The sequence below is a fragment of the Lissotriton helveticus genome, chromosome 3_1, assembly GCF_964261635.1.
Source record: "Lissotriton helveticus chromosome 3_1, aLisHel1.1, whole genome shotgun sequence".
Taxonomy (NCBI): domain Eukaryota; kingdom Metazoa; phylum Chordata; class Amphibia; order Caudata; family Salamandridae; genus Lissotriton; species Lissotriton helveticus.
The window spans coordinates 89,915,294-89,938,102 of NC_136061.1; the positions used below are offsets into that span (position 1 = coordinate 89,915,294).

The following is a 22,809-nucleotide window of genomic DNA, read 5'->3' on the forward strand; positions in this document are numbered from 1 at the left end:
GGCCACTATGAGGGATTTTCGTGGTCTCGTTAAGTAGAGGAGGATGTCGTCTGCATACAACGATATTCTGTCCTCCCACCCGTCAGCCCATCGTATCCCCTTGAGGGACAGGTCCTGTCTGATCCAAGCGGCCAGCGGCTCAAGGGAGAGGGCGAAGAGGAGAGGCGAAAGAGGGCACCCTTGTCGCGTTCCCCGTCCCAGCTCGAATACGTCAGAGACTTTGTTGTTGACTAAGACCTGGGCAAGGGGCGCTGAATAGAGGAGGCGAACCCATCCCATGAAGTTAGGGCCCGAGCCCAGTTTGCGGAGGACCGGCATCATGTAGGGCCATTTGAGTGTGTCGAACGCCATTGCTGCGTCCAACGATACCACAATAGCGTCTTCCTGGATGGTGTGGCTTCTCCCCAATACGCCGTGTAATCTCCAGAGGTTGAGCGCAGTGTTACGGTGAGGCATGAAGCCTGATTGGTCTGGGTGGACCAGCGTTGACAGGACCGGTTTGAGCCTGTTCGCCAGGACTTTGGCAGGATTTTGGGCTCTGCGTTCAAAAGGGAAATAGGCCTATAAAAGGCACAGGAGTCTCTTGGTTTCCCTTCCTTAGGGATAGCTACGATAGTGGCAATGCGCTGGTCGCGGGGCAAAGTACCTCGCTCCTTACTCTCTTCAAACATTCGCTTTAGGTGAGGGCTGAGGCCGCCTGGCGCAAGTTTGTACAGTTCTATAGGCAGCCCATTTGGCCCGAGTGCTTTCTCCGGGCGGAGGCCTCCGATCGCCTGGGCCAGTTCTTCCACACCGAGTGGCGCCTCTAGGGGGATTCTCTCAGAGTCGGAGAGGGCTGGCAGTCGGATATCAGTTAATAAGGAGACCAAGTCTTCCTCTAGTCTGTCCGAACCTCTGCTATAAACCTTTTGGTAGTGCGCGGAAAATTCCCTAACTATATCCGTGACAGTGACCCCGGATTCAGTCGTAATCTCTGCCACGACCTCTGAGCCTGCTGTTTTTTATCAAGCCAGGCTATGAGCTTGCCCGCCTTATCCCCTTGGTCATAAATTCTACCCACCTTGCTGCTGGCGGTGACCTTGGCAGCATCGGTAGCCAAGGCCCTGTATTCTGCCACCTTGAGTTCCATAAGGTGAATCGCCGCCGCCCCTCCCTCGGCGTTAGCCGCCGCATTAAGTTCAAGGAGGTCCCGTTCCGTTTTTACCATTTGTTCTTCCCTATCCTTCCTACGGCCTGCGATTGTTGAGAGGGCCTCCCCCTGAGGACTGTTTTAAACACCTCCGACAGGTTGGTTGGCGAGGCCACCATTCCTTCGTTTTCCTCGAAGTACCGGTCAATCGATAGGGTGAGCTTCTTTCTGATTTCTTCACTGAGCAGGTACCATGCATTTATCGGCGTTATGCAGCCCTCCCGCTTTTCGCCTATTGTGAAGTGAGCTAGTAGAGGTGAGTGGTTAGAAATCCCTCTCGCTAGGTGTGTAACCTCCCGGATTGTCGTGTCTTGATACACGGGCGTTAGTAGGTAATCAATGCGGGAGAATCAACGGTGCGGGCCAGAGAAAAAGGTGTACTGCATGTCTCGTGGGTGGCGGGCACGCCACATGTTAAGGAGACCAAAAGCCTCAATAAAGTCCACAAGCCACCTGTGGCCCGGTGGCAAGTCCCTGGGCGGGTGTTTGTCCATGGTCCCAGATATTACCGCGTTAAAGTCTCCCCCCACCAGGAGTCGCCCCTCCGGGAGTGAAAGGAGGATCTTCCTTAAGTCCTGATATGATTGAGTTTGTAGGCCCGGTGGGATATACGCGGTGACTAAGTTGAGCCTATGTCCCTCCCACGTACCTGACACTGTAGCAAACCGCCCCAGGGGGTCAGAGTGTGTGTGGTCAACTGTTAAGGGGAAGCTTGGACAGAGCAGGATGCCCACCCCACGGGATCCAAAGGTGAAGCCGGCATGGGCCGCCAGGGTGTACCCCCACCGGTTAAGTGCGTGACATGTATTCCCCAGAAGATGCGTCTCCTGCAGGAGTACCACATCGGGCAGGTGCCTTTTGACAAATCGTAGCACAATGGTACGTTTGAGCTTGTCCCCCAGCCCGTTAACATTCCAGCTCATAATCTTTATACTTTTATCCCACTTCATGACGACATGCACAACTTCTCTTACAATCCACCCTCCCTGTTTTGAGTATATATTCCTGAAACAGCACCCTGCTCAGTTCCGCACAGTAAGTATAAACAATAGCGTGTCCCAGGCTTGATCGTACCATAATCCAAGAACCAACCCCAACTGCCTCCCAACCCTCCCGTCCCCCACCCTTAACTCTACCCTTCCCCACTCCCCTCCCTGCGTCCCTGCTCAGTAGGCTCGAAACTACCCACATCCCCAATTAGCAGAGTGCCTTTCGCCCAGAACTAACCCCGGAAGAGGAAGAAACTACAACTTCAAATAATTCGTCTTCCCTCCCTTGTGGACCTTGTGTCAAGGGCCTGCACTGGCCCCGGCCGCAACCGCCCCCCGGGTTCCCTCCCCCCCAACATAGCATATGAACTTTTCATTGTACAAGTCCCGCTTCAAGTTATTGTGTTACCTTTCCTTCGCAGCTTTTCTCCATAGATCCATCCCCCCCTTTATAGAAACATATACGGACCTGTTGTTGTGTGCTACATTGTAAATTACCACATAGAAGTCCTAAGGGTCTCTCACTCTCCACGACCGTCCGCCGTTTCTAGGGAGTCCCATCTTGGACTGGCAGATCTGGACCGCCAGGAGCACTGGCTCTGTCGGTCCACCTCCGGCCTCCCAGCCGCAGAATCAGGGGATGCCACCTGTGTGTCTCTCCAGTTAAGTCCCTCCTCTCCTTTTACCACGGCAGGTGAGTCCCTGTCCAACCAGTCCTGCACCTCTGACGGTGAGGTGAAAAAGAAGGATTTGCCCCCGTGGATGATCTTTAGCTTGGCAGGGAAGAACATCATGTATTTAATACCCTTTTCCCTGAGCGCTGCTTTTACACCTCCAAATGATCTCCTCTCTCTTTGGACTTGAAGGGTGAAGTCTGGAAAGAACCGGATTGTGGCGTTCTCGTAGCGTAGGTCCCCTGCCTGTCTTGGTGCTTGCAGGATGGCGTCTCTATCCCTGTAATTAAGGATTTTTGCAATGATCGTTCTGGGCGGCGCTCCTGGTTTCGGCTTCGGGATGGGCGCCTCTGTTTCTTTTCTTGTGATTTGTTTGTTAATTTTCTTCCCCTCACATCACGTTTCCATTGTTAATATTTAGGAGTGTTAGGAAACCGGTGGTCTTGAGTAATAGGCAAAGAAGAAATAAACAGCAATTTAACAACAAATGATGCTTTAAGCTAAACTGAGATCTGAATGGCATCCACCCACACTTATGCTGCTAAAATGGGGTGCTCCTGATGCTTCTGATGGGGAATGCTGAAGAGAAAACAAAAACAGCTCATAAAGTCTGCTCTTCAGCCAGGCACCCGAAAATAGCAAAAAAATCCCTGTTGCTGCTGTACTTTTAAAGACAAGCTGGAAGGAATAGGGAGTAACACAATACGGGGGAGGGGTCCTGGCGTTGGAGGGGGTTATGTGCACACAAGTGATAGAGCAAGAAAACACATGCACTCTAGTGGTCTAATGGAGTTATTATTATTATTATTATTATTATTGCAACTTGTAGAGCGCACGGCTACCTCCGAAGAAGGTGTCCCGGCGCTAACTGCGGGTGCAGAGTGGTAGTGCCTGGTGGGGGTAGCTCTATGGTAGGCCGAAAAGCCAGGTCTTAAGAGTCTTCCTAAATAAAGGTTCTGAGTTGGCCTTTCGGAGGTGCTCCAGCATGGAATTCCAGAGAGAGGCGGTTTTAAGAGCAAATGATCGACCGCCCAAGCTGGCTTTTTTGAAGCGGGGAATGGCTAGGAGTCCCTGGTGATTCAACCCCAGAGTCCTAGTCTTATTATATTTGGGAAGTCTGAGCTTCAAGCAGTGGGGGCCAGTATCTCTGGTAGTCCTGTAGGCGAGTGTCAGAGCCCTAAATTCAATCCTCCTTTTAACAGGCAGCCAATGTAGGCTGCGCGAGTGTGGAGAGATGTGATGGTGGAGTTGCACGTTTCTGATGAGCCTGGCGGCAGCATTTTGAATGCCTTTCACTTTCTGATGAGCTAGTCTGGGAGATCCAAGTATAGACTGTTGGTATAGTCTAGCTGTGAGGTTATCAGTGCGGGAACCACCATTTTCCTAAAGTCCATTGGTAGTAGATCAAGGAATCTCCTCAGGGTTTTCGGCTTCCAGAAGTATGAGGATGAAACTTGGCATATCTGGGTTTTCCCTGAAAGGGCGGAGTCAAATTTAAACCCTAGAGTTTCTTGCAGATGAGACTGGAAGAGGAGGAGGATTAAGTTCCGTTGGCCATCAGAGTTCGGCTTTTGGTAGAGATGGCTGATTGAAAATCAGAACTTCTGTTTGGTCTGTATTTAGTTTTACACAGTTGTCAGTCATCCAGGATGAGATGTTAATCAGACACTGTTTGAAGTTGGTGAAAGCTGCCTCAGAGTGATCCCTAAAAGAGAACACAAACTGGGTTTTGTCAGCATACGAAACCACCTTGACACCGTATTGCTCGATGATTGAGGCAAGTGGGGCGAGATAAGCATTAAAAAGGGTCGGGCTGAGGGCCGAGACCTGGGGGACCCCACAGACAAGAGGGCGAGCAGAAGAGACTTGTGGGCGTCGAAAGATTTTCTGGAAGCGCCCCTCGAGAAAGGAGCGAAACCAAGTTAAGACGGTGCCTCTTACACCCATATGCTCAAGCCTCTCCTGGAGGATCAGGTGCGAGACAGTGTCAAATGCTGCTGACAAGTCCAACAGCACTAACATTTCGTGGTTACCATGATCCAGGGTTTCACGTATCATTTCTGCCACCTCCAGCGGAGATGTCTCTGTGCTGTAACCTGACCTAAATTCTGATTGGAAGTCATGTAAGAGGTTGTTAGATTCAAGATATGTTGAAAGTTCTCTCTGCACCTCCTTCTCCAGGATCTTGGCCGGCGCCGGCAAGAGGGAGATCGGCCTGAAATTCTTTAATTCAGCCGGGTCAGCATCTTCTTTCTTAAGAATAGGCTGGACTAATGCAGTTTTCCAGATAGATGGATAAATGCCTGAGTTTAAAAATGTGTTCCAAATCTGGTTAAGTGAGGAATTCAGTAATGGATTAAAGTAAAAAACCTTAGCCTGACAAGGGTCAATCTGGGATCCAGATTTGACTTTGATAAGTTCTTTAAGGGACGCTACGGAGCTGAACTGGTGAAATTCACACTAAGCGTCTGAGCAGTGAAGTTTAGGTTGGGGCAGGGTTAGTGTTCCTGTCGGAGTAAACGCAGAGTATATTGCCTGAATTTTCTCCTGAAAGAAGCAGGAAAGATCCTCACACAAGGTGGCTGACGATGCTATGGTGCTTTTCAGGGCCTCTGGCTTGATGAAGCCCTGGACAATCCTTAAAACTTCTTTGGCAGAATTGTCAGAGGTAATCAGCCAAGAAGCCCCTAATAGTGTGGCGTTTGAGGTTTTTTTTTTTTTTTTTTAGTGCTGCTCTGTAAGCGCTCTTAGTCTCAATGTCATATGTTTTTTGCCATGTCCTCTCCAGCTTCTTACAGGGACTTTCCTCCATACGTAGTTCAGCTGTAAACCAGGGGGCGGAGGGTTTGTTTCTGGTTATTTTTGTATTTTTAATTGGGGCTATTTTGTCAAGGGCTGCAGTAACCCAACAGTTGAAAGAGAAGGCATCACAGCGTGGTTCCCCTGTGAGTAACAGAGAGGTATTAGATAGTGCTGGTTCCATAGATTCCAGTGAAACTTTCCTCCAATTCTTTCTATCTTCAGATTCGGCTCTCGCTGGATCCTTGTGGCTGGGACCGGCGAGATTAAATGGTATTAGGCTGTGATCTGACCATGTGAGAGGGATAGCGCCTTCCACTTTTAAAGTCGATACATTGGTGAAGATCAGGTCAAACATATGGCCAGCTTTATGAGTGGGAAGAACAACCTTTTGGGTAAGATTTAATCCCTTTAAGGAATCAGACAACTGAGAGGCCAGGGGACAGCTATCATTGTCCATGTGGACATTCAAGTTGCCCAGGACAATAAACTTTGTGTGTCTCAGTGAAAGATCTGCACTGAGATCGCAAATCTCCAGCAGCTCAGCCCAGTAGTCCTGCCACAGAGAAGGTGGGGGAGATTTTAATACTGAAGGACATTGCTTCAATTAGTCTGGTCTGATCAATTCTTTTATATGAGATCTCCCAGTGGTCTCTTAGGATCAAGACAAGCCTGCCCCCTATTCTGCTACCTGCCTGGTTAACTGTAATTATTTTCTAACCTTCTGGAATGGAACCTTCAGTATATCAGGGTTGGAGGATTCTCTCAGCCATGTTTCAATAAGAAACATGAGGTCTAAAGTTTTTGATTCATGGGTAAGCCAGATGTCAACTCTGTGTTTGGGGGGGAATCTACAATTGATTAAACATGCGTTGATATTGGGCCCAGCGGCTGGTGTGTGTGCTTTGAACGACGTTGCCCTACTATTGCCCTTACGTCCGCTTTCCTGGGTCTGTCCTTTACTAAGTGAAAAGATGCATGCCTTACAACACGGCTCCTGGCCATCTCCCTCTAATTCCAGAGTACATGGATCAAGACTTGCTGGCAGGGTGCAACCTCCCGAGGACAGCTCAAGCAGTTGATACCTGGACCAGACAGATCTTGTTGTAAGATCAGGATGGACAGCATGGCTGGCGCTGGACGTGGGCCGGGCGCAGGCGGGGTTGCCTTTGGTGCGTCTTAGGCATGCCAGCGGCGCGCCCGCTGCGTGCGTCCGCTGTCCCATCAGCTTTAAATGGGAAGCGCGTGTTAAAGAAGCTCCGCCCACTCTGGCGTCAGAGTGCAGCTGGGCTGAATGTTGCTGCCAACCCCGCCCTTCACACAATCGGCAGCCTGCCGCGGTGGACCGGAGCGAGTGGCAGGTCGGAATCTATATTAACTGTGCAAAGTACAAACAATGTATACGTTTTTAAAAACAGGGGGGGCGATTTACAAGCCCCTTGTGCCACTTTTGCGTCACTTTTCCCATGTTAAAAGTGAAACAAAAGTGGCGCAAGGGGCTTGTAAATCTGCTGCAGGTAATTTTTTAAATGAATGCTTTGAGCCCCAAAGAGTTTTCCCCACTGACGGTAGCCGCGCAAGCAGTCCTACCGTGAATCGCTGCTCGTCCGCTGTCCCAACCGCTTTAAATGGGAAGCGCGTGTTAACCGCATCGCTGCGGTGCATTTTCCCGCTGTGCGCGGCGATTTTAAAAACCCCGCGGTTCATGACGAGCTCAGCTCGTCATGAGCGCACGGCAGGTTACGCTCATGACGAGCTGAGCTCGTCATCAGCCTGGAAGGGGTTAAAGAAGCTCCGTCCACTCTGGCGTCAGAGTGCAGCTGAGTTGAATGTTGCTGCCACCCTCGCCCTCCACACAATCTGCAGCCTGCCGCGGTGGACCGGAGCGATTGGCAGGTGAGAATCTATACTGACTGTGCAAAGTTAGTAATGAAATAAAAATCTAAATGTGAGCAGTGGAAGTATACAACCAGCCAATCAAAGGATACTAAAGAAGCTAAGCTCCAGTGAAGGGTCAAACACAAAGAAGGTAAGCCATTGAATAAGAAGCAAGCAAAAAAGAGTGACAACAAGGCCAACCAATAGCAAGCAATGGCTGGGCTGTAAACCCACTGTAAGATCACCATGCCTTTTGCAACCAGACAGCGTGTGCTGTGGGGTAGGCGAGCCCTATAATCAGGCTACAGAACAAGCCTGAGGAAAGAAATTGCAAAAGGATGCTACACAAAAGAAGAGAATGAAGGCGAGGAAGAAGGAGGGAAGGAAGGAAGAAAAGAAAAAATAAGTGATAGAAAGAAATAGAGAAGAACGAAGAAAGAAATAGAAGGGGATGAAGAGAAAAAAACACAAGCAAAAGAAGTAGGAGTAGGAGACAACAAAAAAGAATGAAATAAACAGAAAAATAAACAGAAAGAAGGAAGAATAGAAGGAGGGGGAAAGGGAACAAGAAAGGAGAGGTGAAGAGAGAGGAAGGGAGAAAGCGAGAGGGAATAAGGCAGAAATATTGAAGTGTGGTAAATAGAGAGAACTCTGAGTGTAGTACAAGTTCCTGAGACACCCTCTCCCGCCCCTTTCAGCGGAATGAGGAAGAACGCGGCGGCGCGCTGTACTCTGGAAACATGCAGGGTAACAGGAGGCGACTGTGTGAGCAGCAGAACTGAGGACAGACAGGCACGGAGGAGTGACAGGCACAGAAGAGCGGCTGCACTGAGAGAGGAGACATAGAAGGGACAGACAGGAGAGACAGCAGGGAGGACAGACATCAACAGACAGGCTGCCTCTGGAGAGCAGCATGCGTGGCACGAGAAAGAGAGAGACTGCAGCGTCAGCAGCGCTCTTTCATCTTCCGAGAAACCCCCGAATCTAGGAACCCGCGCGTGGCCCTGCAGGATGGGGGTCCCCAAGACCAGGTAGGCGATACCCCATTGCTCAGATAAAACTCAAGGTCCGGGTCAGAGAGAAGTTTGCAGTTCGCTCTGTTGAGGTCTCTGGCGGTCCTCACCATGTTGAACGTGTGCAGCGCCGAGTGTGGGACTGCACAGCGCCGAGTTTGGGACTGCACAGCGCCGAGTTTGGGACTGCACAGCGCCTCGTGCGCGCGCGCACTTCAAAGCCTGTTCGAAGAGGTGCACGTGTGCGTACCTGGAGATCCCAGTCACAGAGGCTGTGGTGGCTGTGGGTGAGGGACTAGGGAGACATCATAGCGCCGCTGCTGCTCATGTTGTACCTTTGTTGTGATGTGAAGCGCTGTATTACATTTACCACCCACTATACAAAAGACAAAACGATTTGCGTTGCTTATGCATTTTTTAATGCAGGATGTCACTGAAAGAGTGAACCCTCACAAAATATGTGGGTTGTGTGTGCTTTTGATTTTAAGTAGACCTGGGTTTGAAATTCTGCTCCACTTGCAGAGTTTGCAGAGCTTTTCACCAATTCACACTCTGCGTAGCACGTGGAGTTCTGAAAAACACATCCTGTCTGCGCTTGCAACGTTAAGTTGGCGAGCGCGAGTGAGGAAAATCTTACTCCAGACCACCTCCCGGCGAGATTTCTCAATGCAGGCGGTCGTGGACGGTCGCTACCGCTAGCGTTGAGAAACCTTCCGTTTGCGTTGAGTAAGCTGCACCTCGAGTAGAACATCTACTTGAGTAGCAGAAAATAGCAGCACCCTCTTGCGCTGCATGTGTTGCAGTTCATGCATATTTTCCAGCATGGGACAAACACCAGGTGCTAAAAATCAGCGTGAACAGCGCAACCGCATGCACTCCGTCGCTTGCAGAACCCCGCGTAGCACGTCAGAGTTTTTGAGTCACTTTGCGGAGTTCCCGGAGTGCCGCACTCCGCAATCTCTTCCCAGGCCTAGTTTTAACAAGGAAAGCTAGCATATCTTTTACAATGGAGTCAATACCTTTGTCAAAATGTAAAACCCATCTCACAAAGGCAGGAATGGTGGATGGTTTTATATGCAGGGCCACGGAAATTATGCAGCAACGGAGCACCAATTTGTAAGATAAATTATGAGGCTAAGCACAGCAAATTATCGTATGATATAGCAGTCTTTTATTGACATTTCAGCAACTGTTAAAAGTGTCCGGGCAAAGCTGTGCCACATTAGTACCACCTGAGCACCTGAATACAGCACTCTCCAATTGAAGGGTGATGGGTTAAACTTTACAAAAGAGTTGCCACTGCTGAGTTTTACATGCAGCATTCGCTGTGTAATACCTTTTGTTTTGTTTGTGCAGGAAACAAAATCTCTTTTGGGTGAACTCTTCAAATTATGCAGTAGATGGTGCATTGTGTGGCAAGTAAGAAAAATCATAATTCCAGTGGCTTCGATTACAGGCCACGGGGCCAATTGTGAAACTTCTGAAATGAAAAATAAAACTTATGTTTTTTACTTTTTGCCTTTTTTTCTGGTGGGCAATCAAGGGTTAAACAGGCCAATGGCTGAGAGAGGCACAGAGAGCCGTTCAATTGCAGATGCCACTAGTATGGGCCGACATCACTACTCCTGAGATGGACACAGTGGGGGGGATAAAAAGATGTTGTACAGAACGTCATGATTGTGAGGGCCACCAGTGATTGGGTACATATATGCATAGAAGCAGTCTGAAGCGTCTCTCCCCCGTTTGTAACGCCCGCGACCCCCAACTCCCGCCAAACCCCTCAGTGGTGCCAAATAGGAAATACTCGACCGTAAGTCTCGCGAGATGTAACACCTCAAAGGCACGTGGGAGGAATGTCTGCGCCTGAGAGGACTGGATTACAGCTAGAGCTCCGGTTAGAGTTAAACATTCACAGGCACTTGATAATAATTGGTATTCGGTGTCAAAACTATTAGGGCGGGTGACTGGTCTTGTTTTAGTATGTTCAGACGTCAATTACTTTACAATACTGTTGCTTGTTTGTATTCCCCTTAACTGTCTCACTTGGAAGCGCCTTGAAACTGTTATTTGGGAACGAGAGAAAAAGCAACCGTGTTGGGTAGGATGGGGAGGGAGGGGAGAATGTAGATTATGTATCAAAGGGGGGGGTCAAAGTGCAAAATCCTTGATGGCAGTGCCTCCAGAGGGAAGCTTGGGGAGGGGTGGCCATGCCATGGAGTGAAGGCCAGGGGTCACAGTGTGAAAGCTGTCGAGGTATCTGATATGAGCTAGATAAGTGGGTGGGAAGAGTAAATGGACGCGTGAGAGAAAACCCCGAGGGGGGCTGGGGGGGCAGGGAAATAATTTCTGTGTGAAGTCTGCAGAGGTTACAGAAATACCATGTGGGGGTATTTACAGCTCAAGGAAAATCGATTAAAAGAACTTTCAGTGAAGGAAATATTACCCCCCTACGTCCTCCTGGTCCCAATCATTACTCTGTGAGCAGGGCCCACAGGCTTTTCACCGCACAAGTCCCATAGTCTTTCTTTTATGCTACTGCCCTTTGTCACCAACTTAACACAAAAGGTCCCTTCGCTCCTGCAGACAACCTGGTTTGTTTGCTGTCTGAACTATTCAGGTAAGATCCATGCATTTCTAAGTCCTGTTTTTTTAGCGGCCTTGGATAGGTTGTGTATAGCCAACATCGTAATTTGGCGGATGGTGTCTGCTGGGTACCACCGCCATATTACTGATGAAGACCGCTCTGCCAGGCAATCAGAAGGATTGCCTGTTGCGGTCTTGTGGCGGACGGTCATTTTGACTGCCACAGTCGCAGTGAGATTCCCCCGCCATTCTAATTTGGGACGGAAGGACTGCCACCGTAGGGCTGGCGGTGGCGGTCCTTTCGCAATCCTAATGAGCCCCTTAGTGTTCTGCAAGCCAGATCTTGTATTTAGCGAGATTTGCCAACCAAGCACCCAAATAAAAACAGGGAGTTACTGCTATAGCACAACTCTGACTGTCTGAGATGGAAGGGAGAAAGAGGTTTCAGAAGCAATGCAACATGGAGGAACAGGAAACGGAGGAGGAAGTCCTCCAGATTTCCAGAACTGGCCTCCAGCAGTTGCTAAAAACAATAAGTGGATGTTACGATGAATGAACCCCAGAGGAAAAGACAAAGGTTTGAGCCTAATGATGAGTAGGACAGTTGCCCAAAAGAAAATATGTCCAAGCAAAAACCTACAGAATATGCTTATGCATTTAGGATTTAAGAATGCAAAACAGTTAAACCGCCGCTTGTGGTTATCTGGTTGTGTGGTTGTGTGCAAGTCCCAAGTGCAGAAAGACCATGATGGAGCACGGCCAGATACAGGGACCAGTCCAGCTGAAACACTTACCGTCTCGAGTCCAGCGCGAAAAGATCAGTTTAAGGTGGATAGGGCACAGAGATCAAGGAGAGCACTGTGTATGGTCATCGCAGTAGAGTGAAGGGCAGGCCAGGCGTTACAGATGGTAGTCACTGTAGCACGAATACCCTGTCGGGTGACACGGACGGTAGTTGTTGGAAATTTGCGTTAGCGCTCACCGCAGGTTGTCGATGCTATAGCGTGAAGTGCAGATTTCACATCTGCCGGTCTGCGCTTACAATCGCTGTAACGCAAAGAGTCAGGTTCGCCGGAGCTTTGCATTAGTGGTTGGTGTGGGCTGTAAGATCTTGGCATGAACTCTCCTGTTTGTGATCACAAAGATTTCTCTTTTTTTTAACAGGAAGCTAAACCGATGCTCCAGGCCCTGAGGGGTACCTCTTGGGGATCAGGAACATACTACAGCAGATGCCAGTAGGGCTTAGGCAGGTCCAGGTGGCAGGTCAGCAAAGGAGATCCAGTGAGGCCTCTGGAACTTATGTCCCTATAGCTTAGAACAGGTCGTCAGTCAGCTGACCCTTTGAGTCACTTAAGTGTATTGTGAAAGAGGCAGACCCAGTCTTCCTTCTCCTCAAGTAGGGCAGGCCTGAAGCAGAAGGGCAGCAGGGCATCCTTTTTCTGCAGTATTCACAGGTCCAGAGGTGTACTGAAGAGTTGTGTCTGAGGAGCCAATATTTATAACTTGTCACCAACTTTATAGTCCCCAGAGGCACTTAAAATATCCTGCCTCCATGCCTGGGTCCCAGCTTATCTGGGGGCACAAAAGACTAGTGTCAAACCCTTTGTGAATGTGCTGAGGTAGGGGCTTTGTGATGTGCATGTGTGATAGATGACAGCTCCGTGCCCCTATCAAGTCAGAGATGGCCCATCCTACCAACACCTATTCCTCCTTTTTCTCACTGCCTGGGAGCAGTATACAAAGACAAAGGAGATAGCCCCACATATTCATGTGACCCAGGATACAGACTGCAGGGGCCAAAAGTTTAGGACAAGAAAATACCAACTTTCTAAAAGTGTTTTTTTCAGAACTGTGATTTAAAATCGGACTTAACTATTAAGGAGGGTTTTAAATTACAATTATTTAGACACCAAACTGGAAATTCCTACCTACTCCCAATTGAAAGTTAACACTTATTAAATGTATTGTAATGGAAATGTAACATAAGGTTAGCTTATTAAATGTAATAAGTTAGCCTAATGTTAACCTATGGGAAAGGTAGGTCTTGCAATAGTGAAAAATCCATCCTTAGCTCTCTTGTTTGGAGAAGAAATGGAGACTGGGCTATGGCCTGAGTGTAACCATCTGTCACAAAGGAAGGAGATTGCCACGAAATGAGGTCCTTAACACCAGGAACAACTTTATTTTACAGGCAACATTACCCTATGCAAAGTATGAAGTAACTAGGACATTTTATAACCAGTAGGTATGTGGTGCAGGGCTGTTCTCTCCCTGGAATAACACCATGAAGGCTCAACCTCACAGTTCAACACACTAAGCAGACCCCGGGGAACAAGCAGCATCCACTTCAGTGCTGCCTCATTGTTTTATTGTGCTGCTCATCTTATGAGATATACATTTGAAGGAGGAGCTGTCGCATTTCACTTGATTCTCCCTGCAGTCCTATTTGCAAACTTGTGATTCACTTTCAGGGGAGAGTTGCCGGCAATTGCAATGTATTTTCCTCTTTGTTTATTTAGGACAGAAGGGTGTGATTCCTTGCATCTTTCTATAATCATTCTCTTAGGGTCTAGGGCAATTACGTTGCAATTGGTACAAGTATTGCTCTTTACAGCACTTTAGCATTACGTATTGTTTCCTATTAAAAAATGGAGTTCATCTTCTGCTTGCTATAAGAACAGAATGTTCATGCTTTGTATTATTTTATGTAGCAAATGGTAAACACACTGTAAGAAAGTGCCTCTTTTTACATGGTTAGCCCCCATTTGTTGCCTGATGTAATTTCTAACTGTAAGTGCACTGTGTCCCTGCTAACCAGCTTCCCAGTGCCAGATTTAGTTCCCAAAACACCGTACCACTATTGATGCAACTTCAGATACCCAGTAAGTAGTACCCCTGGTACCCAGGGCGTGGGCACTGAAGAGGGTCCTCTGTGGCAGCAGCGCTGGCTGTGCCACCCCAGGGCCCCCTCACAATTGCAAGCGGTGTTTTTTTGTTGCAGGACAATCCAAAGAGTCAACATGGCACAGAGCCCTGTGAGCCATGCCAACCGTACACTGTATAAGATATAGGTCAGTCACTCGTACTGCAAGCCTTTAGCCCTGACTCAGGGTGCACTCTATCCTATGTGTGGGTATACCAGCATGAGTAGAAATGCTCCTACAGTGTGGAGTCCATTCTGTGATATTGTAAGTGAACAGAGAAAACAAAAGGAGTACATGGGCTGGATTCATGTCGACACCAGTTTCCTAGCTCTATTATGGCTTCACTGATTTCTAAGATGTTTGGCACCAAACAACTTGTCTTAACAAATCCTCACTGATGCCAGAGTTGAATGTATTAATAAATTCACACAGGAGACCCTTTTACAGGATTTCCTGAAACTTAACCAAACACTAGCGGGGTTTCTGGCTGGTTTTCACCAGCCAGCACCATCAGACATATTTCTGACCTCATGGGGTGAGTGCCAGCGCTCTCAGAGGACAGAAACAATACCCGCTGTGAGCGGGGGTGTTTCACACTTTATCCAGGGCAGGATGGCCGGGGAGCTTCAAAGACAATGCCGCCTTTGAAATCCAACCCAGGAACACAGATAGTGGGTGAGGCCAAGCCCCCTTTCCTGTTTCATTTTTGGCAGGAGTAAAGGCAGGAAAATTAGTTAGAGGAGGAGGAGGGTCCCCCCTCAGCCTGCACTACCCCTAGGGTGGGGAAGGGAAGGAGAAACTCTCTTCTGAAATTCTACCATCTTGAGATGATGAGAAAACCTCATACACTCCTGCTAAGTATCACGCATTAGACGTGACACTAACGCATTTCAGTGTGGTGCTCCGCATCACCGCACTGAAATGCATTCTCACGCATAAATAGTGTCAGTCTCAGGTGTACATTTACTGATGATTGCACAGGCAGTGTGGCAGCTGGCTGCAGGCACTGCCTGTGGTCTGCCTGCGCCAGCACACTGCTTCCGTGGTGTCTTCTTGAGGCAGTGATCCCAGCTAGTCGCATTCCAGTCCCAGGTTCTCTGCTACAATGTATCACCCGTGGCCGCGGTGCTGCTCGGCTCTGTGTCAACCTGCCTGACGTCACATCCGTTGCCCAAGCTAGGGCTCCGCGGGGGTATGTCACATCCTGCTGGCTCCGAGAGAGGGGAGTTTATTCTTCGGGAAGGCGCACGTAATATTTATGGGCCAAACCCGTTGCTTGCACATGATGGCCAGGCCACATTCAGCTGTAGGCCATTATAATCAATGCTGCCACTGCATTCAGTTACAATTTCGGAGCCGGAGGAGAGAATTAGTGCAGTGGACGTGTTAAAGACAGCCATGACCGACCGTGTCGTTTTACAGCGCCGGCTGCCAGGTCAGGCATCTTTAGGCGCACAACGGGGACGTCACCTCCTTCTGGTGCTGCCGCCGACTGCTGCAGTGTTTTTTGTGAAACTGGGAAACGGCCTAGGTGATTGGAGCACATCACGGCAACGCTACTTGCACCTGATGGTTGCTGTACATTTTAAATGATGACCATCACCCCACCGTGAATTTCCGAGGGAGTGATGCTGCCGCAGCCAGGACTGGACCGAGGAGGAGGCCGGGAGGCGGACGGCCCACCACTGCAGTAAACCCATTGCTGTGGCTCTGGCCTTGCAAGTTAGACAGTGAGTGCTGCAGCCAGCCGTGTGTGTGTTAATTTGATAATGTGACGATGGCCACCGCCACATTGGTTTCTGATTGCACTCTCTTAGGTTCACTATGAGCATAATCTGCTACTACATTGTAGACTTACTGTCAATTTCGTTTTAAAAAGATCATGGGTGGCGGTGAACAGTAGTTCTAAAGCATGCCTTTGCTTTTCTGAATGATTTTCATGACTGCGTAGCCACGTATGTCCCAGGGAAATACCTACTGCATAGTATTCTGGCCTGTACGGAAGGCCGCAGATAGAGTGACAGACAGACCTGGTTGTGAAATAACAGAGGTCTTTATTCCACGCCCTGACAGGGGACTCCTCCGCCCACACTGGCACAGGTTGCCCCAGTCCCTTTCGGGCTACCTTGCTCCTGAAGAACTTTGTTTGTAGGGTGCACTGCCACATGGCCCTGTGGCTATCTGTCCAGTAGGAGAACTGACCATTAAAGGCTCGGTGGTAGCTGGTGGATGAGTGGTTACCCTGGCTCAGCCTGCTGCCCCTCTCTAACCCCCTCTTCTGTCACTGCTCCTACCCTAGCCCTCAGTACACTGACCAAGACATTAGCCCATCCTCTCTCCTGACCTCAACAAGCCCGATACACTCCGCCCCCTCAGTTTCCCAGAATTTATATGCAATGCAGTGGAGAATAATCATTTCTTATTATGCATAATGTGCTAGAGAGGGAACCACGTGCCTACAAGGGAAACATCCTTTACAACGCAACTTTTACCACGCAGTGCCTTTATGATGCAACTTTTACAACGCAAACCATTACAACGCATTGCGCTGGGGGGTGCTCTAGGATAGGGAATAGGTTTAATGAACTATCTAACACCTTCCCTACTATCCACGGGGACTGGAGTTGGAATAGTAAATTAAACAATTCACTACCCAGCGCCCCAAAGCACTATGCGTTGTAAAGTCATGCGTTGTAAAAACTGCGTTGTAAAGGCATGCGATGTAAAAGCATGCGTTGTAATGTCATACATCCGCCTACAATGATCTCACGAAAACTATAAATACGTAACATGTTTCCAGGCCAGTTTGTGAGCTACAGTTCATCTTGGATTCTTGAGGTGTACTTCCATCCTCTTCGCTGTTGCTGCTAGCTTTCCAGTTTCATGTTTCTCCCCAGTTGTGGAGAAGTAACTGCCGCAAACATACTTGTAAATGTAGTGGTGCAGGAGAAAGCACTTGGCGGCCTCGGTTTTTGATGCTTTGAAGCAGTTTTAAGATCATATTAGAGTTTTTTCGTTCCTCAAATGGGTGTAATTTCTGTAATTCATGTTTCACTTGTCTTCACTGCTTGATTTCTGATTGCGAGAAAGTGTCTCTCATAGTTCTTGCATGTCACTCATAATTACAGTGAAATTATGAAAATGTCACACATAAGCAATCTGAAGCCTTGGCAGCTATGCTCATATCAGGGCTAGAGTAGTGCCTCTTCCCACAGGAAGTGGTCACTAGTGGGTGTAGACACCCTAAAGGTAGATAGCCAATTAGCTATTACCTGTCTCCCCATGTAACACCCCTAAATTCAGTATTTAGGTTGCTCTCCAAGACCTGTACCTCAGATTCATTGAACCAAAGAAGTCCAGGACAAAAGAAGTCCTGCTACGCGAGAACAGAAGACATGCTGCAGAAAGAAAAGGTGCCAAACCTTGCCTGCTGCAAGAAGGTTTTGATAATCACTGCTGCTGTGCCATCCTGAAACCTGCAAGGACTCCAAGTACCACGGAAATCACTGAGAAGCTCTCACTAAGTCTAATCCCACGATGCACGGTTTGTTGACTTGCTGCTCCCCAATGACCTAAAAGAAGCACCAAAGCAAGAAGAGGTACAACAGCTCCAGAGGGCCAGATCTGCCTCTCCGCCAAGTTTGGAGGCACCAGTACCGAAGGAGCCGTGGCGTACCAATACCAGGGATACCGGACTCCCAACAGCAAAAACAAAGAAGAATAGTGCACCCTGGACTTCCAAAGCAGCAGAAGTGAGCACCTGGGCGAGGGACGTCAAGACACCTAAGTCCCACTTCCTCAGTGGCCCTGCTGTCTGGAGAGTGCCTCTCCAAGATGCCTACTATTCACTATGAGGACCCTGAAGGCGCACAACACCCAGCTGACCTGTTCTCTCTGCACCGGGCCCCAGCACTGACCAACCAGCTCTGCTTCAGTGGTCCCGAGGCCCTAGCGACTACCTCCTTCTATGGAGACGGACAGGACTTACCTGTAAGTCAACCTTTACAGTTTATTTTCAAGTGGCCCAGTTCGTCTTTGCACACTAGTTTTCAAGACCCACTGCACTCTGCTCTCACCTGACCCGGGACGCTCCAGAGCATCTCCAGCTTTAACTTTAGACCTGGTACCTACATCAACCTAAAACGAGAAGGTGAACTCCATGAAAGCACAGCCTGATTTTCAATGCAATTTTCTATTTCTTCTCATTGTTTCCTATGGTGCTGAATTTTCACAAATATGATATATATTCTCACTCTGAAAATTGTTAACTCGAAAAGTACTTACTTTAGAACTGTGTTCTTTTTTGGTCTCTAAAAATACATAAAAATCAACTTTCTTTTTTGGGAATTAATTCTTGAGTGTGTGTCTCATTTATTGCCTCCGTGAGTACAACAAATGCTTAGCACTACCCTCTAATAAGCCTAACTGCTGGCCCACACTACCGCATTAAAATTATCTCCGTTCACCTTTGTGTACCACTTCTGCATTCTCTGGACTTCCTACACTGTGTACTTCTTTTTAGTACACTATAAAGAGCGCCATCGTCCTACACACTGCTTGTTTTATTTTTGATGTGAAGCAACTCAATCGTTGCACTCCCTGTAACACTGTGTGTAGATATTATACACACATACTTATTAAGGCAGGTCAATGCCCTCACTGCCAGCACATGCTCCTTTAAAGCTGCTTGACTGTTCTGTTTATTGTCTCATTTTCAGAGAGACATTTGGGTTGCTGCATGAGTAGAGAGTTGTTTCAGGACTTTCCTATTGTGGCTGCTGTATGTCTTTTTAGGTCTCGCCTAAGCAAACCCTTTAGGGATGCTGGCGAGATTATAGTAATGCTTTCAAAAGTGTACCCAAACTACGGATCGGGTACAGTGCAAGTGAGCACAACCACACGCATTGTGAACAGCTGCCATTTGCTACTAGGCACTTCGTACGCGCGCGCCGCGCTCCGCGCTCCGCCTCTGCTGCCACTTCAGCTCAGGCTGCACACCCCCTTGCCCCTCGCTCGCCAATGTCCCTCCCTCCCTTCCTTTGATCTCCGCCGCGAGTTCTCACAGGCTAATGGCCCTCCCCCTCACAGAGCACGCATCGCTTGTTTCCATTCTGTCTGCCTTACTCTCTCCCATGAACTCTGCCTTCCTTTCTTCATTGCTCTCTGCTTTCCTTTTTCCCATGTCGGCTTTTCTTTCTCTCATGCTCTCTGTCTTCCTTTGCCCTTGCTCTCTGCCTCCCTTTCTCCCATAAACCCTCCTTCCTATCTCCTGTTCTCCGGTACACACTTACTTTTGTTCCATGTTCCGTGAGACCACAGTACCCTTGCATACAAACTTCAGAATTAGTAATCCATCGTGCCCCTATTCTTTCCCCATGATGTGATTTTTAGGGGTTAAAACTGCACTACCAATGCAAAACTTACTTAGTGGGTCTTTTCTACATCTGGTTCTATTTGCAGGAACCATGTTTTGTGCATTCTCCTGCTCCACAGTAGTGTGGTCTCGTGGGCATGGCTTTATCATGGCTGATTAAGTTTTAAACAGTACCCGGTGATAGTTGCTGCGCTTACCACTGCTTTCTGAACTAAATGTCCATGAAGTAGGTTACCTTAAGTGTGTGTTTTTTGATGGAGGATGACTGTGGCACCCGCTTCAAGGACACTGCTCTTTATCTCCTGGCTTATTCATGAATTTGAAACAGCACCTTTGAAGGTTGCGGCGGTTAGAGCGACATTCTCATTATTTGAATTGTATTATTGTGGCTGCTTTGAGAGACCGCACGTTGTAGTTTTTTATTTGTTATTTCGGTCTTCATTACATTACACAATACTGTTTTCTGCTTTATCAGTACGGCACACACTTAACGGATGCCGCGCTTTATCTGTCATAATTTTGCCCACTTTGGGAGTCCGTGTGCCTTTAAAAAATATTTTCAACATGATTCCAGAACACTGTCAAGCGTCTCTATGGCCCTTATTGTACAGATTTCAAATTTAGTGCGTCCCCACCTTTAGCCCGCTGCCAGCCCCAGAAATCCAGCCGAGCTCCTGCTTATTCACTTCAAGATTGGGCCATTTGTGCTGTACTGATCCAAGGTGCCTTGCCCCCTCCCCAACCACACACACACCGTTTAGCGGCCACACATCGCTTCGTAGCACCGTTTTGTTGTGAAGTGCCCTTAAAAGAACGACTTTCAATCGGTCAATTAAATTACACTTTATAATCGACCTCCCAAGGAAGAAACGCAGATTTGTCCTGTCAGTGATGGCAGTAAGCGCTTGGCTCACTACCTGGGAGCGTTACTACAAAATTTGCTTTATAGAGGGGTGTAAGGCCTTGGTGAACGATCTATCTGCATTCCTTTTGTGTGGGGGAACTGTCAAACCAGTCCACAAAAGGCTAGGTTAGAGTGTCAACTTGACCCGCGTCATCTTCAGAGCGCCTGGATTGAGCGAGGCTGTCGCAAGGCGCAAGAGCGTAGCCGGCTTCGGTTTCGGGGATGGGGGGGGGGGTAATTTCTCAATAGCACACCCGCCTACCGTCATACTGAAATCACATGAGGTATTAGCTGGCACCGCAGGGTCTCTCGGATCACATTCCAAGCTTGTACTCTAGCCCCACGAGTCCAATCACTTGACGATGCCCCGTCTCTCCCTATACCCTCAAGCCTACTTTCCTTTCTTCAGTTCACATACTTTGCTTGTTCTCTCTTGTGGCCAGTCCCTGTGCTCCACACTTTGCTTTGTCACTTACCCTTTTGTTATTCGCTCATCGTGCCTACTTGTTTATCCCGCACTCTATCCTAACAGTTATCCCTATGTTTTTCACTTTCTGCCTATCATCTGCCCCGTACTTTGTCCTAACATTTATTATAATATAAGTGCTTGTGATTAACTAGAGCTCTTAACAGAACGCAGCGCAAGGACATTTCTAATAAACGTATTAGACACACGAATGGTGGCAGTGGGATATACAAACAGCCAGCACCTCCCCTTTGTTTGCAATGGTATCTATTCTGTACCTTTCTCTTTTTAAAGCGTTCTCTATGTCTGATACTGTGCCACCCACAGTATCACAAAATATATCACGGACCTCTCCGAATATATTAAACAATTTTAAAGCATAGACAGAGCACAACAAAATCAAGTGAACTGTTGATTGAATCCAACCAACACAATTATTTATTGCAAAGTTCATAGATTGTATTCCGTTCAGCAAATGCTCTTCATAACAGTCTCGTAGTTACAACATGGATACAGCTACAGCCGACACGTGTTTCGTCGCCATTCGCGACTTTCTCAAGGCTGTTGACAAAACCATACAGAATATTGCTTTAATATTATAATCCAATCTACAGGAGAGATATAGTGACTTTTCTTGACACAAGGAAAAACGGTGCACTTATTTAAAAGAATAACCTCTAATGAGGTTTTTCAAATCTCACAAACTTTTGCTTACATGAGCATGCATAGATGGAAAGCATGATGTGGAATCTCCATATACTTATTATGAGACTCCAAATAATCTAAGATGTAGCATCAGCAAGATTAGTAAGAATAATGGTATACCCATAAAGTAAGTGAAGGAAGAAAAAATGGAAGAATAATAAGAAGATGTAGTGTACGACCAAGAAAAAAAGTTTAATACCGTCACCAAAATCACCCGTGATGATGGTTCAATGAAACAACCTTTGAAGCCAATATTAGAATTAAAATACCTTCTAATCAGAAGATGTCCAAAATCAAAAGATATCACATCCAGGTTGGATGGATCCAAGCGAATAGAATCCAGATGTAGTAGTCCAGATTTAAGTCCCAATGATACTGTATACTATTTGCACACGTCAGATATTTCCTTTAAAATATATAAAACACCAATTTTTATAACTACAACAAACGGTGCTGGCCAGTATACTTTTCAGAGAAGAACCTCTTCTATCCAAATCACATGTAAAAATGTCCCCGTTTCCTACCAGGATTGGCTATTCTAAACTGCAGTGGATATGCCAGCATATACATATCTCCCGTTCCCCAAAAGTATTGTTTTTTGTTCAAAAAGCATGTTATCTAAAAAGTCTTTAGACTAGGAAAATGGGAGAACCCCTTGTACTTTATACCAAACATGTTAATCCTCCATGTCACCTTTATCCCAAGAAACAAAGGTAGCTATTTCAGGCGAAAATTGTAGATGTAACCCATAGTATACATGTATTTAACTAATCGCCATATTCATTAAGCGTGACGCTTACTTTTAGTTTGAGCAATCAATAGATCAAACTAAACCTCTCTTTTCGCGATGAATTCAAAGTCAAATAAGTGCACATAAATCTTTCTAGTACACTGTAGAGAAACGAAATAGAGGTTTAGCACAGAAACTTTGAGTTCTTAATATTCAAAAGCCCCCCTTCCTTCTTAAATGTATACTTGCTTAAATTTAAACTAGTTGGTCACATAGTCAGAAAATAGAAAAGACAGAAGAATATCACCTCTACTTGATCGCATGCATATATGTAAAATTACTAGAAAACACCTCTCATATCGAGAGATGGATTTGATTTAGTCACAGAAACTCTCCACTGTAAAATTAAGACCCCCTCATTCTTTTCCCCAATTAAAAAATAGTTAAGCTCCAGAATACACGTCCTGTAAAAAAGATGATTCACCTCTCATGAGTTGATATATGCAACATAAGGCATCCAGCCGGTAAACACTCAAAAGTATCTGCAGGGCACCCTGAAAGTCCGCACAAAAAATCCGTTT

The 22,809-nt window shown here is 47.4% G+C and overlaps 1 protein-coding gene across 4 annotated transcripts in view; it reads left to right on the top strand.

Annotated features, from left to right (window-relative positions):
- The first annotated feature begins 8,258 nt into the window (after positions 1-8,258).
- Positions 8,259-22,809, top strand: part of LOC144822137 (ICOS ligand-like) — a 288,880-nt gene continuing 274,329 nt past the window's right edge. For 3 of the 4 annotated variants that reach the window (XM_078679283.1, XM_078679284.1, XM_078679285.1), the window contains exon 1: positions 8,278-8,560. In XM_078679283.1, coding sequence (XP_078535409.1) covers positions 8,541-8,560 — 20 coding nt within the window. In that variant the 5' untranslated portion in view covers positions 8,278-8,540. Of the gene's footprint in view, positions 8,561-22,809 lie in introns of all 4 variants that reach the window. The other variant, XM_078679282.1, reaches the window with a different exon arrangement.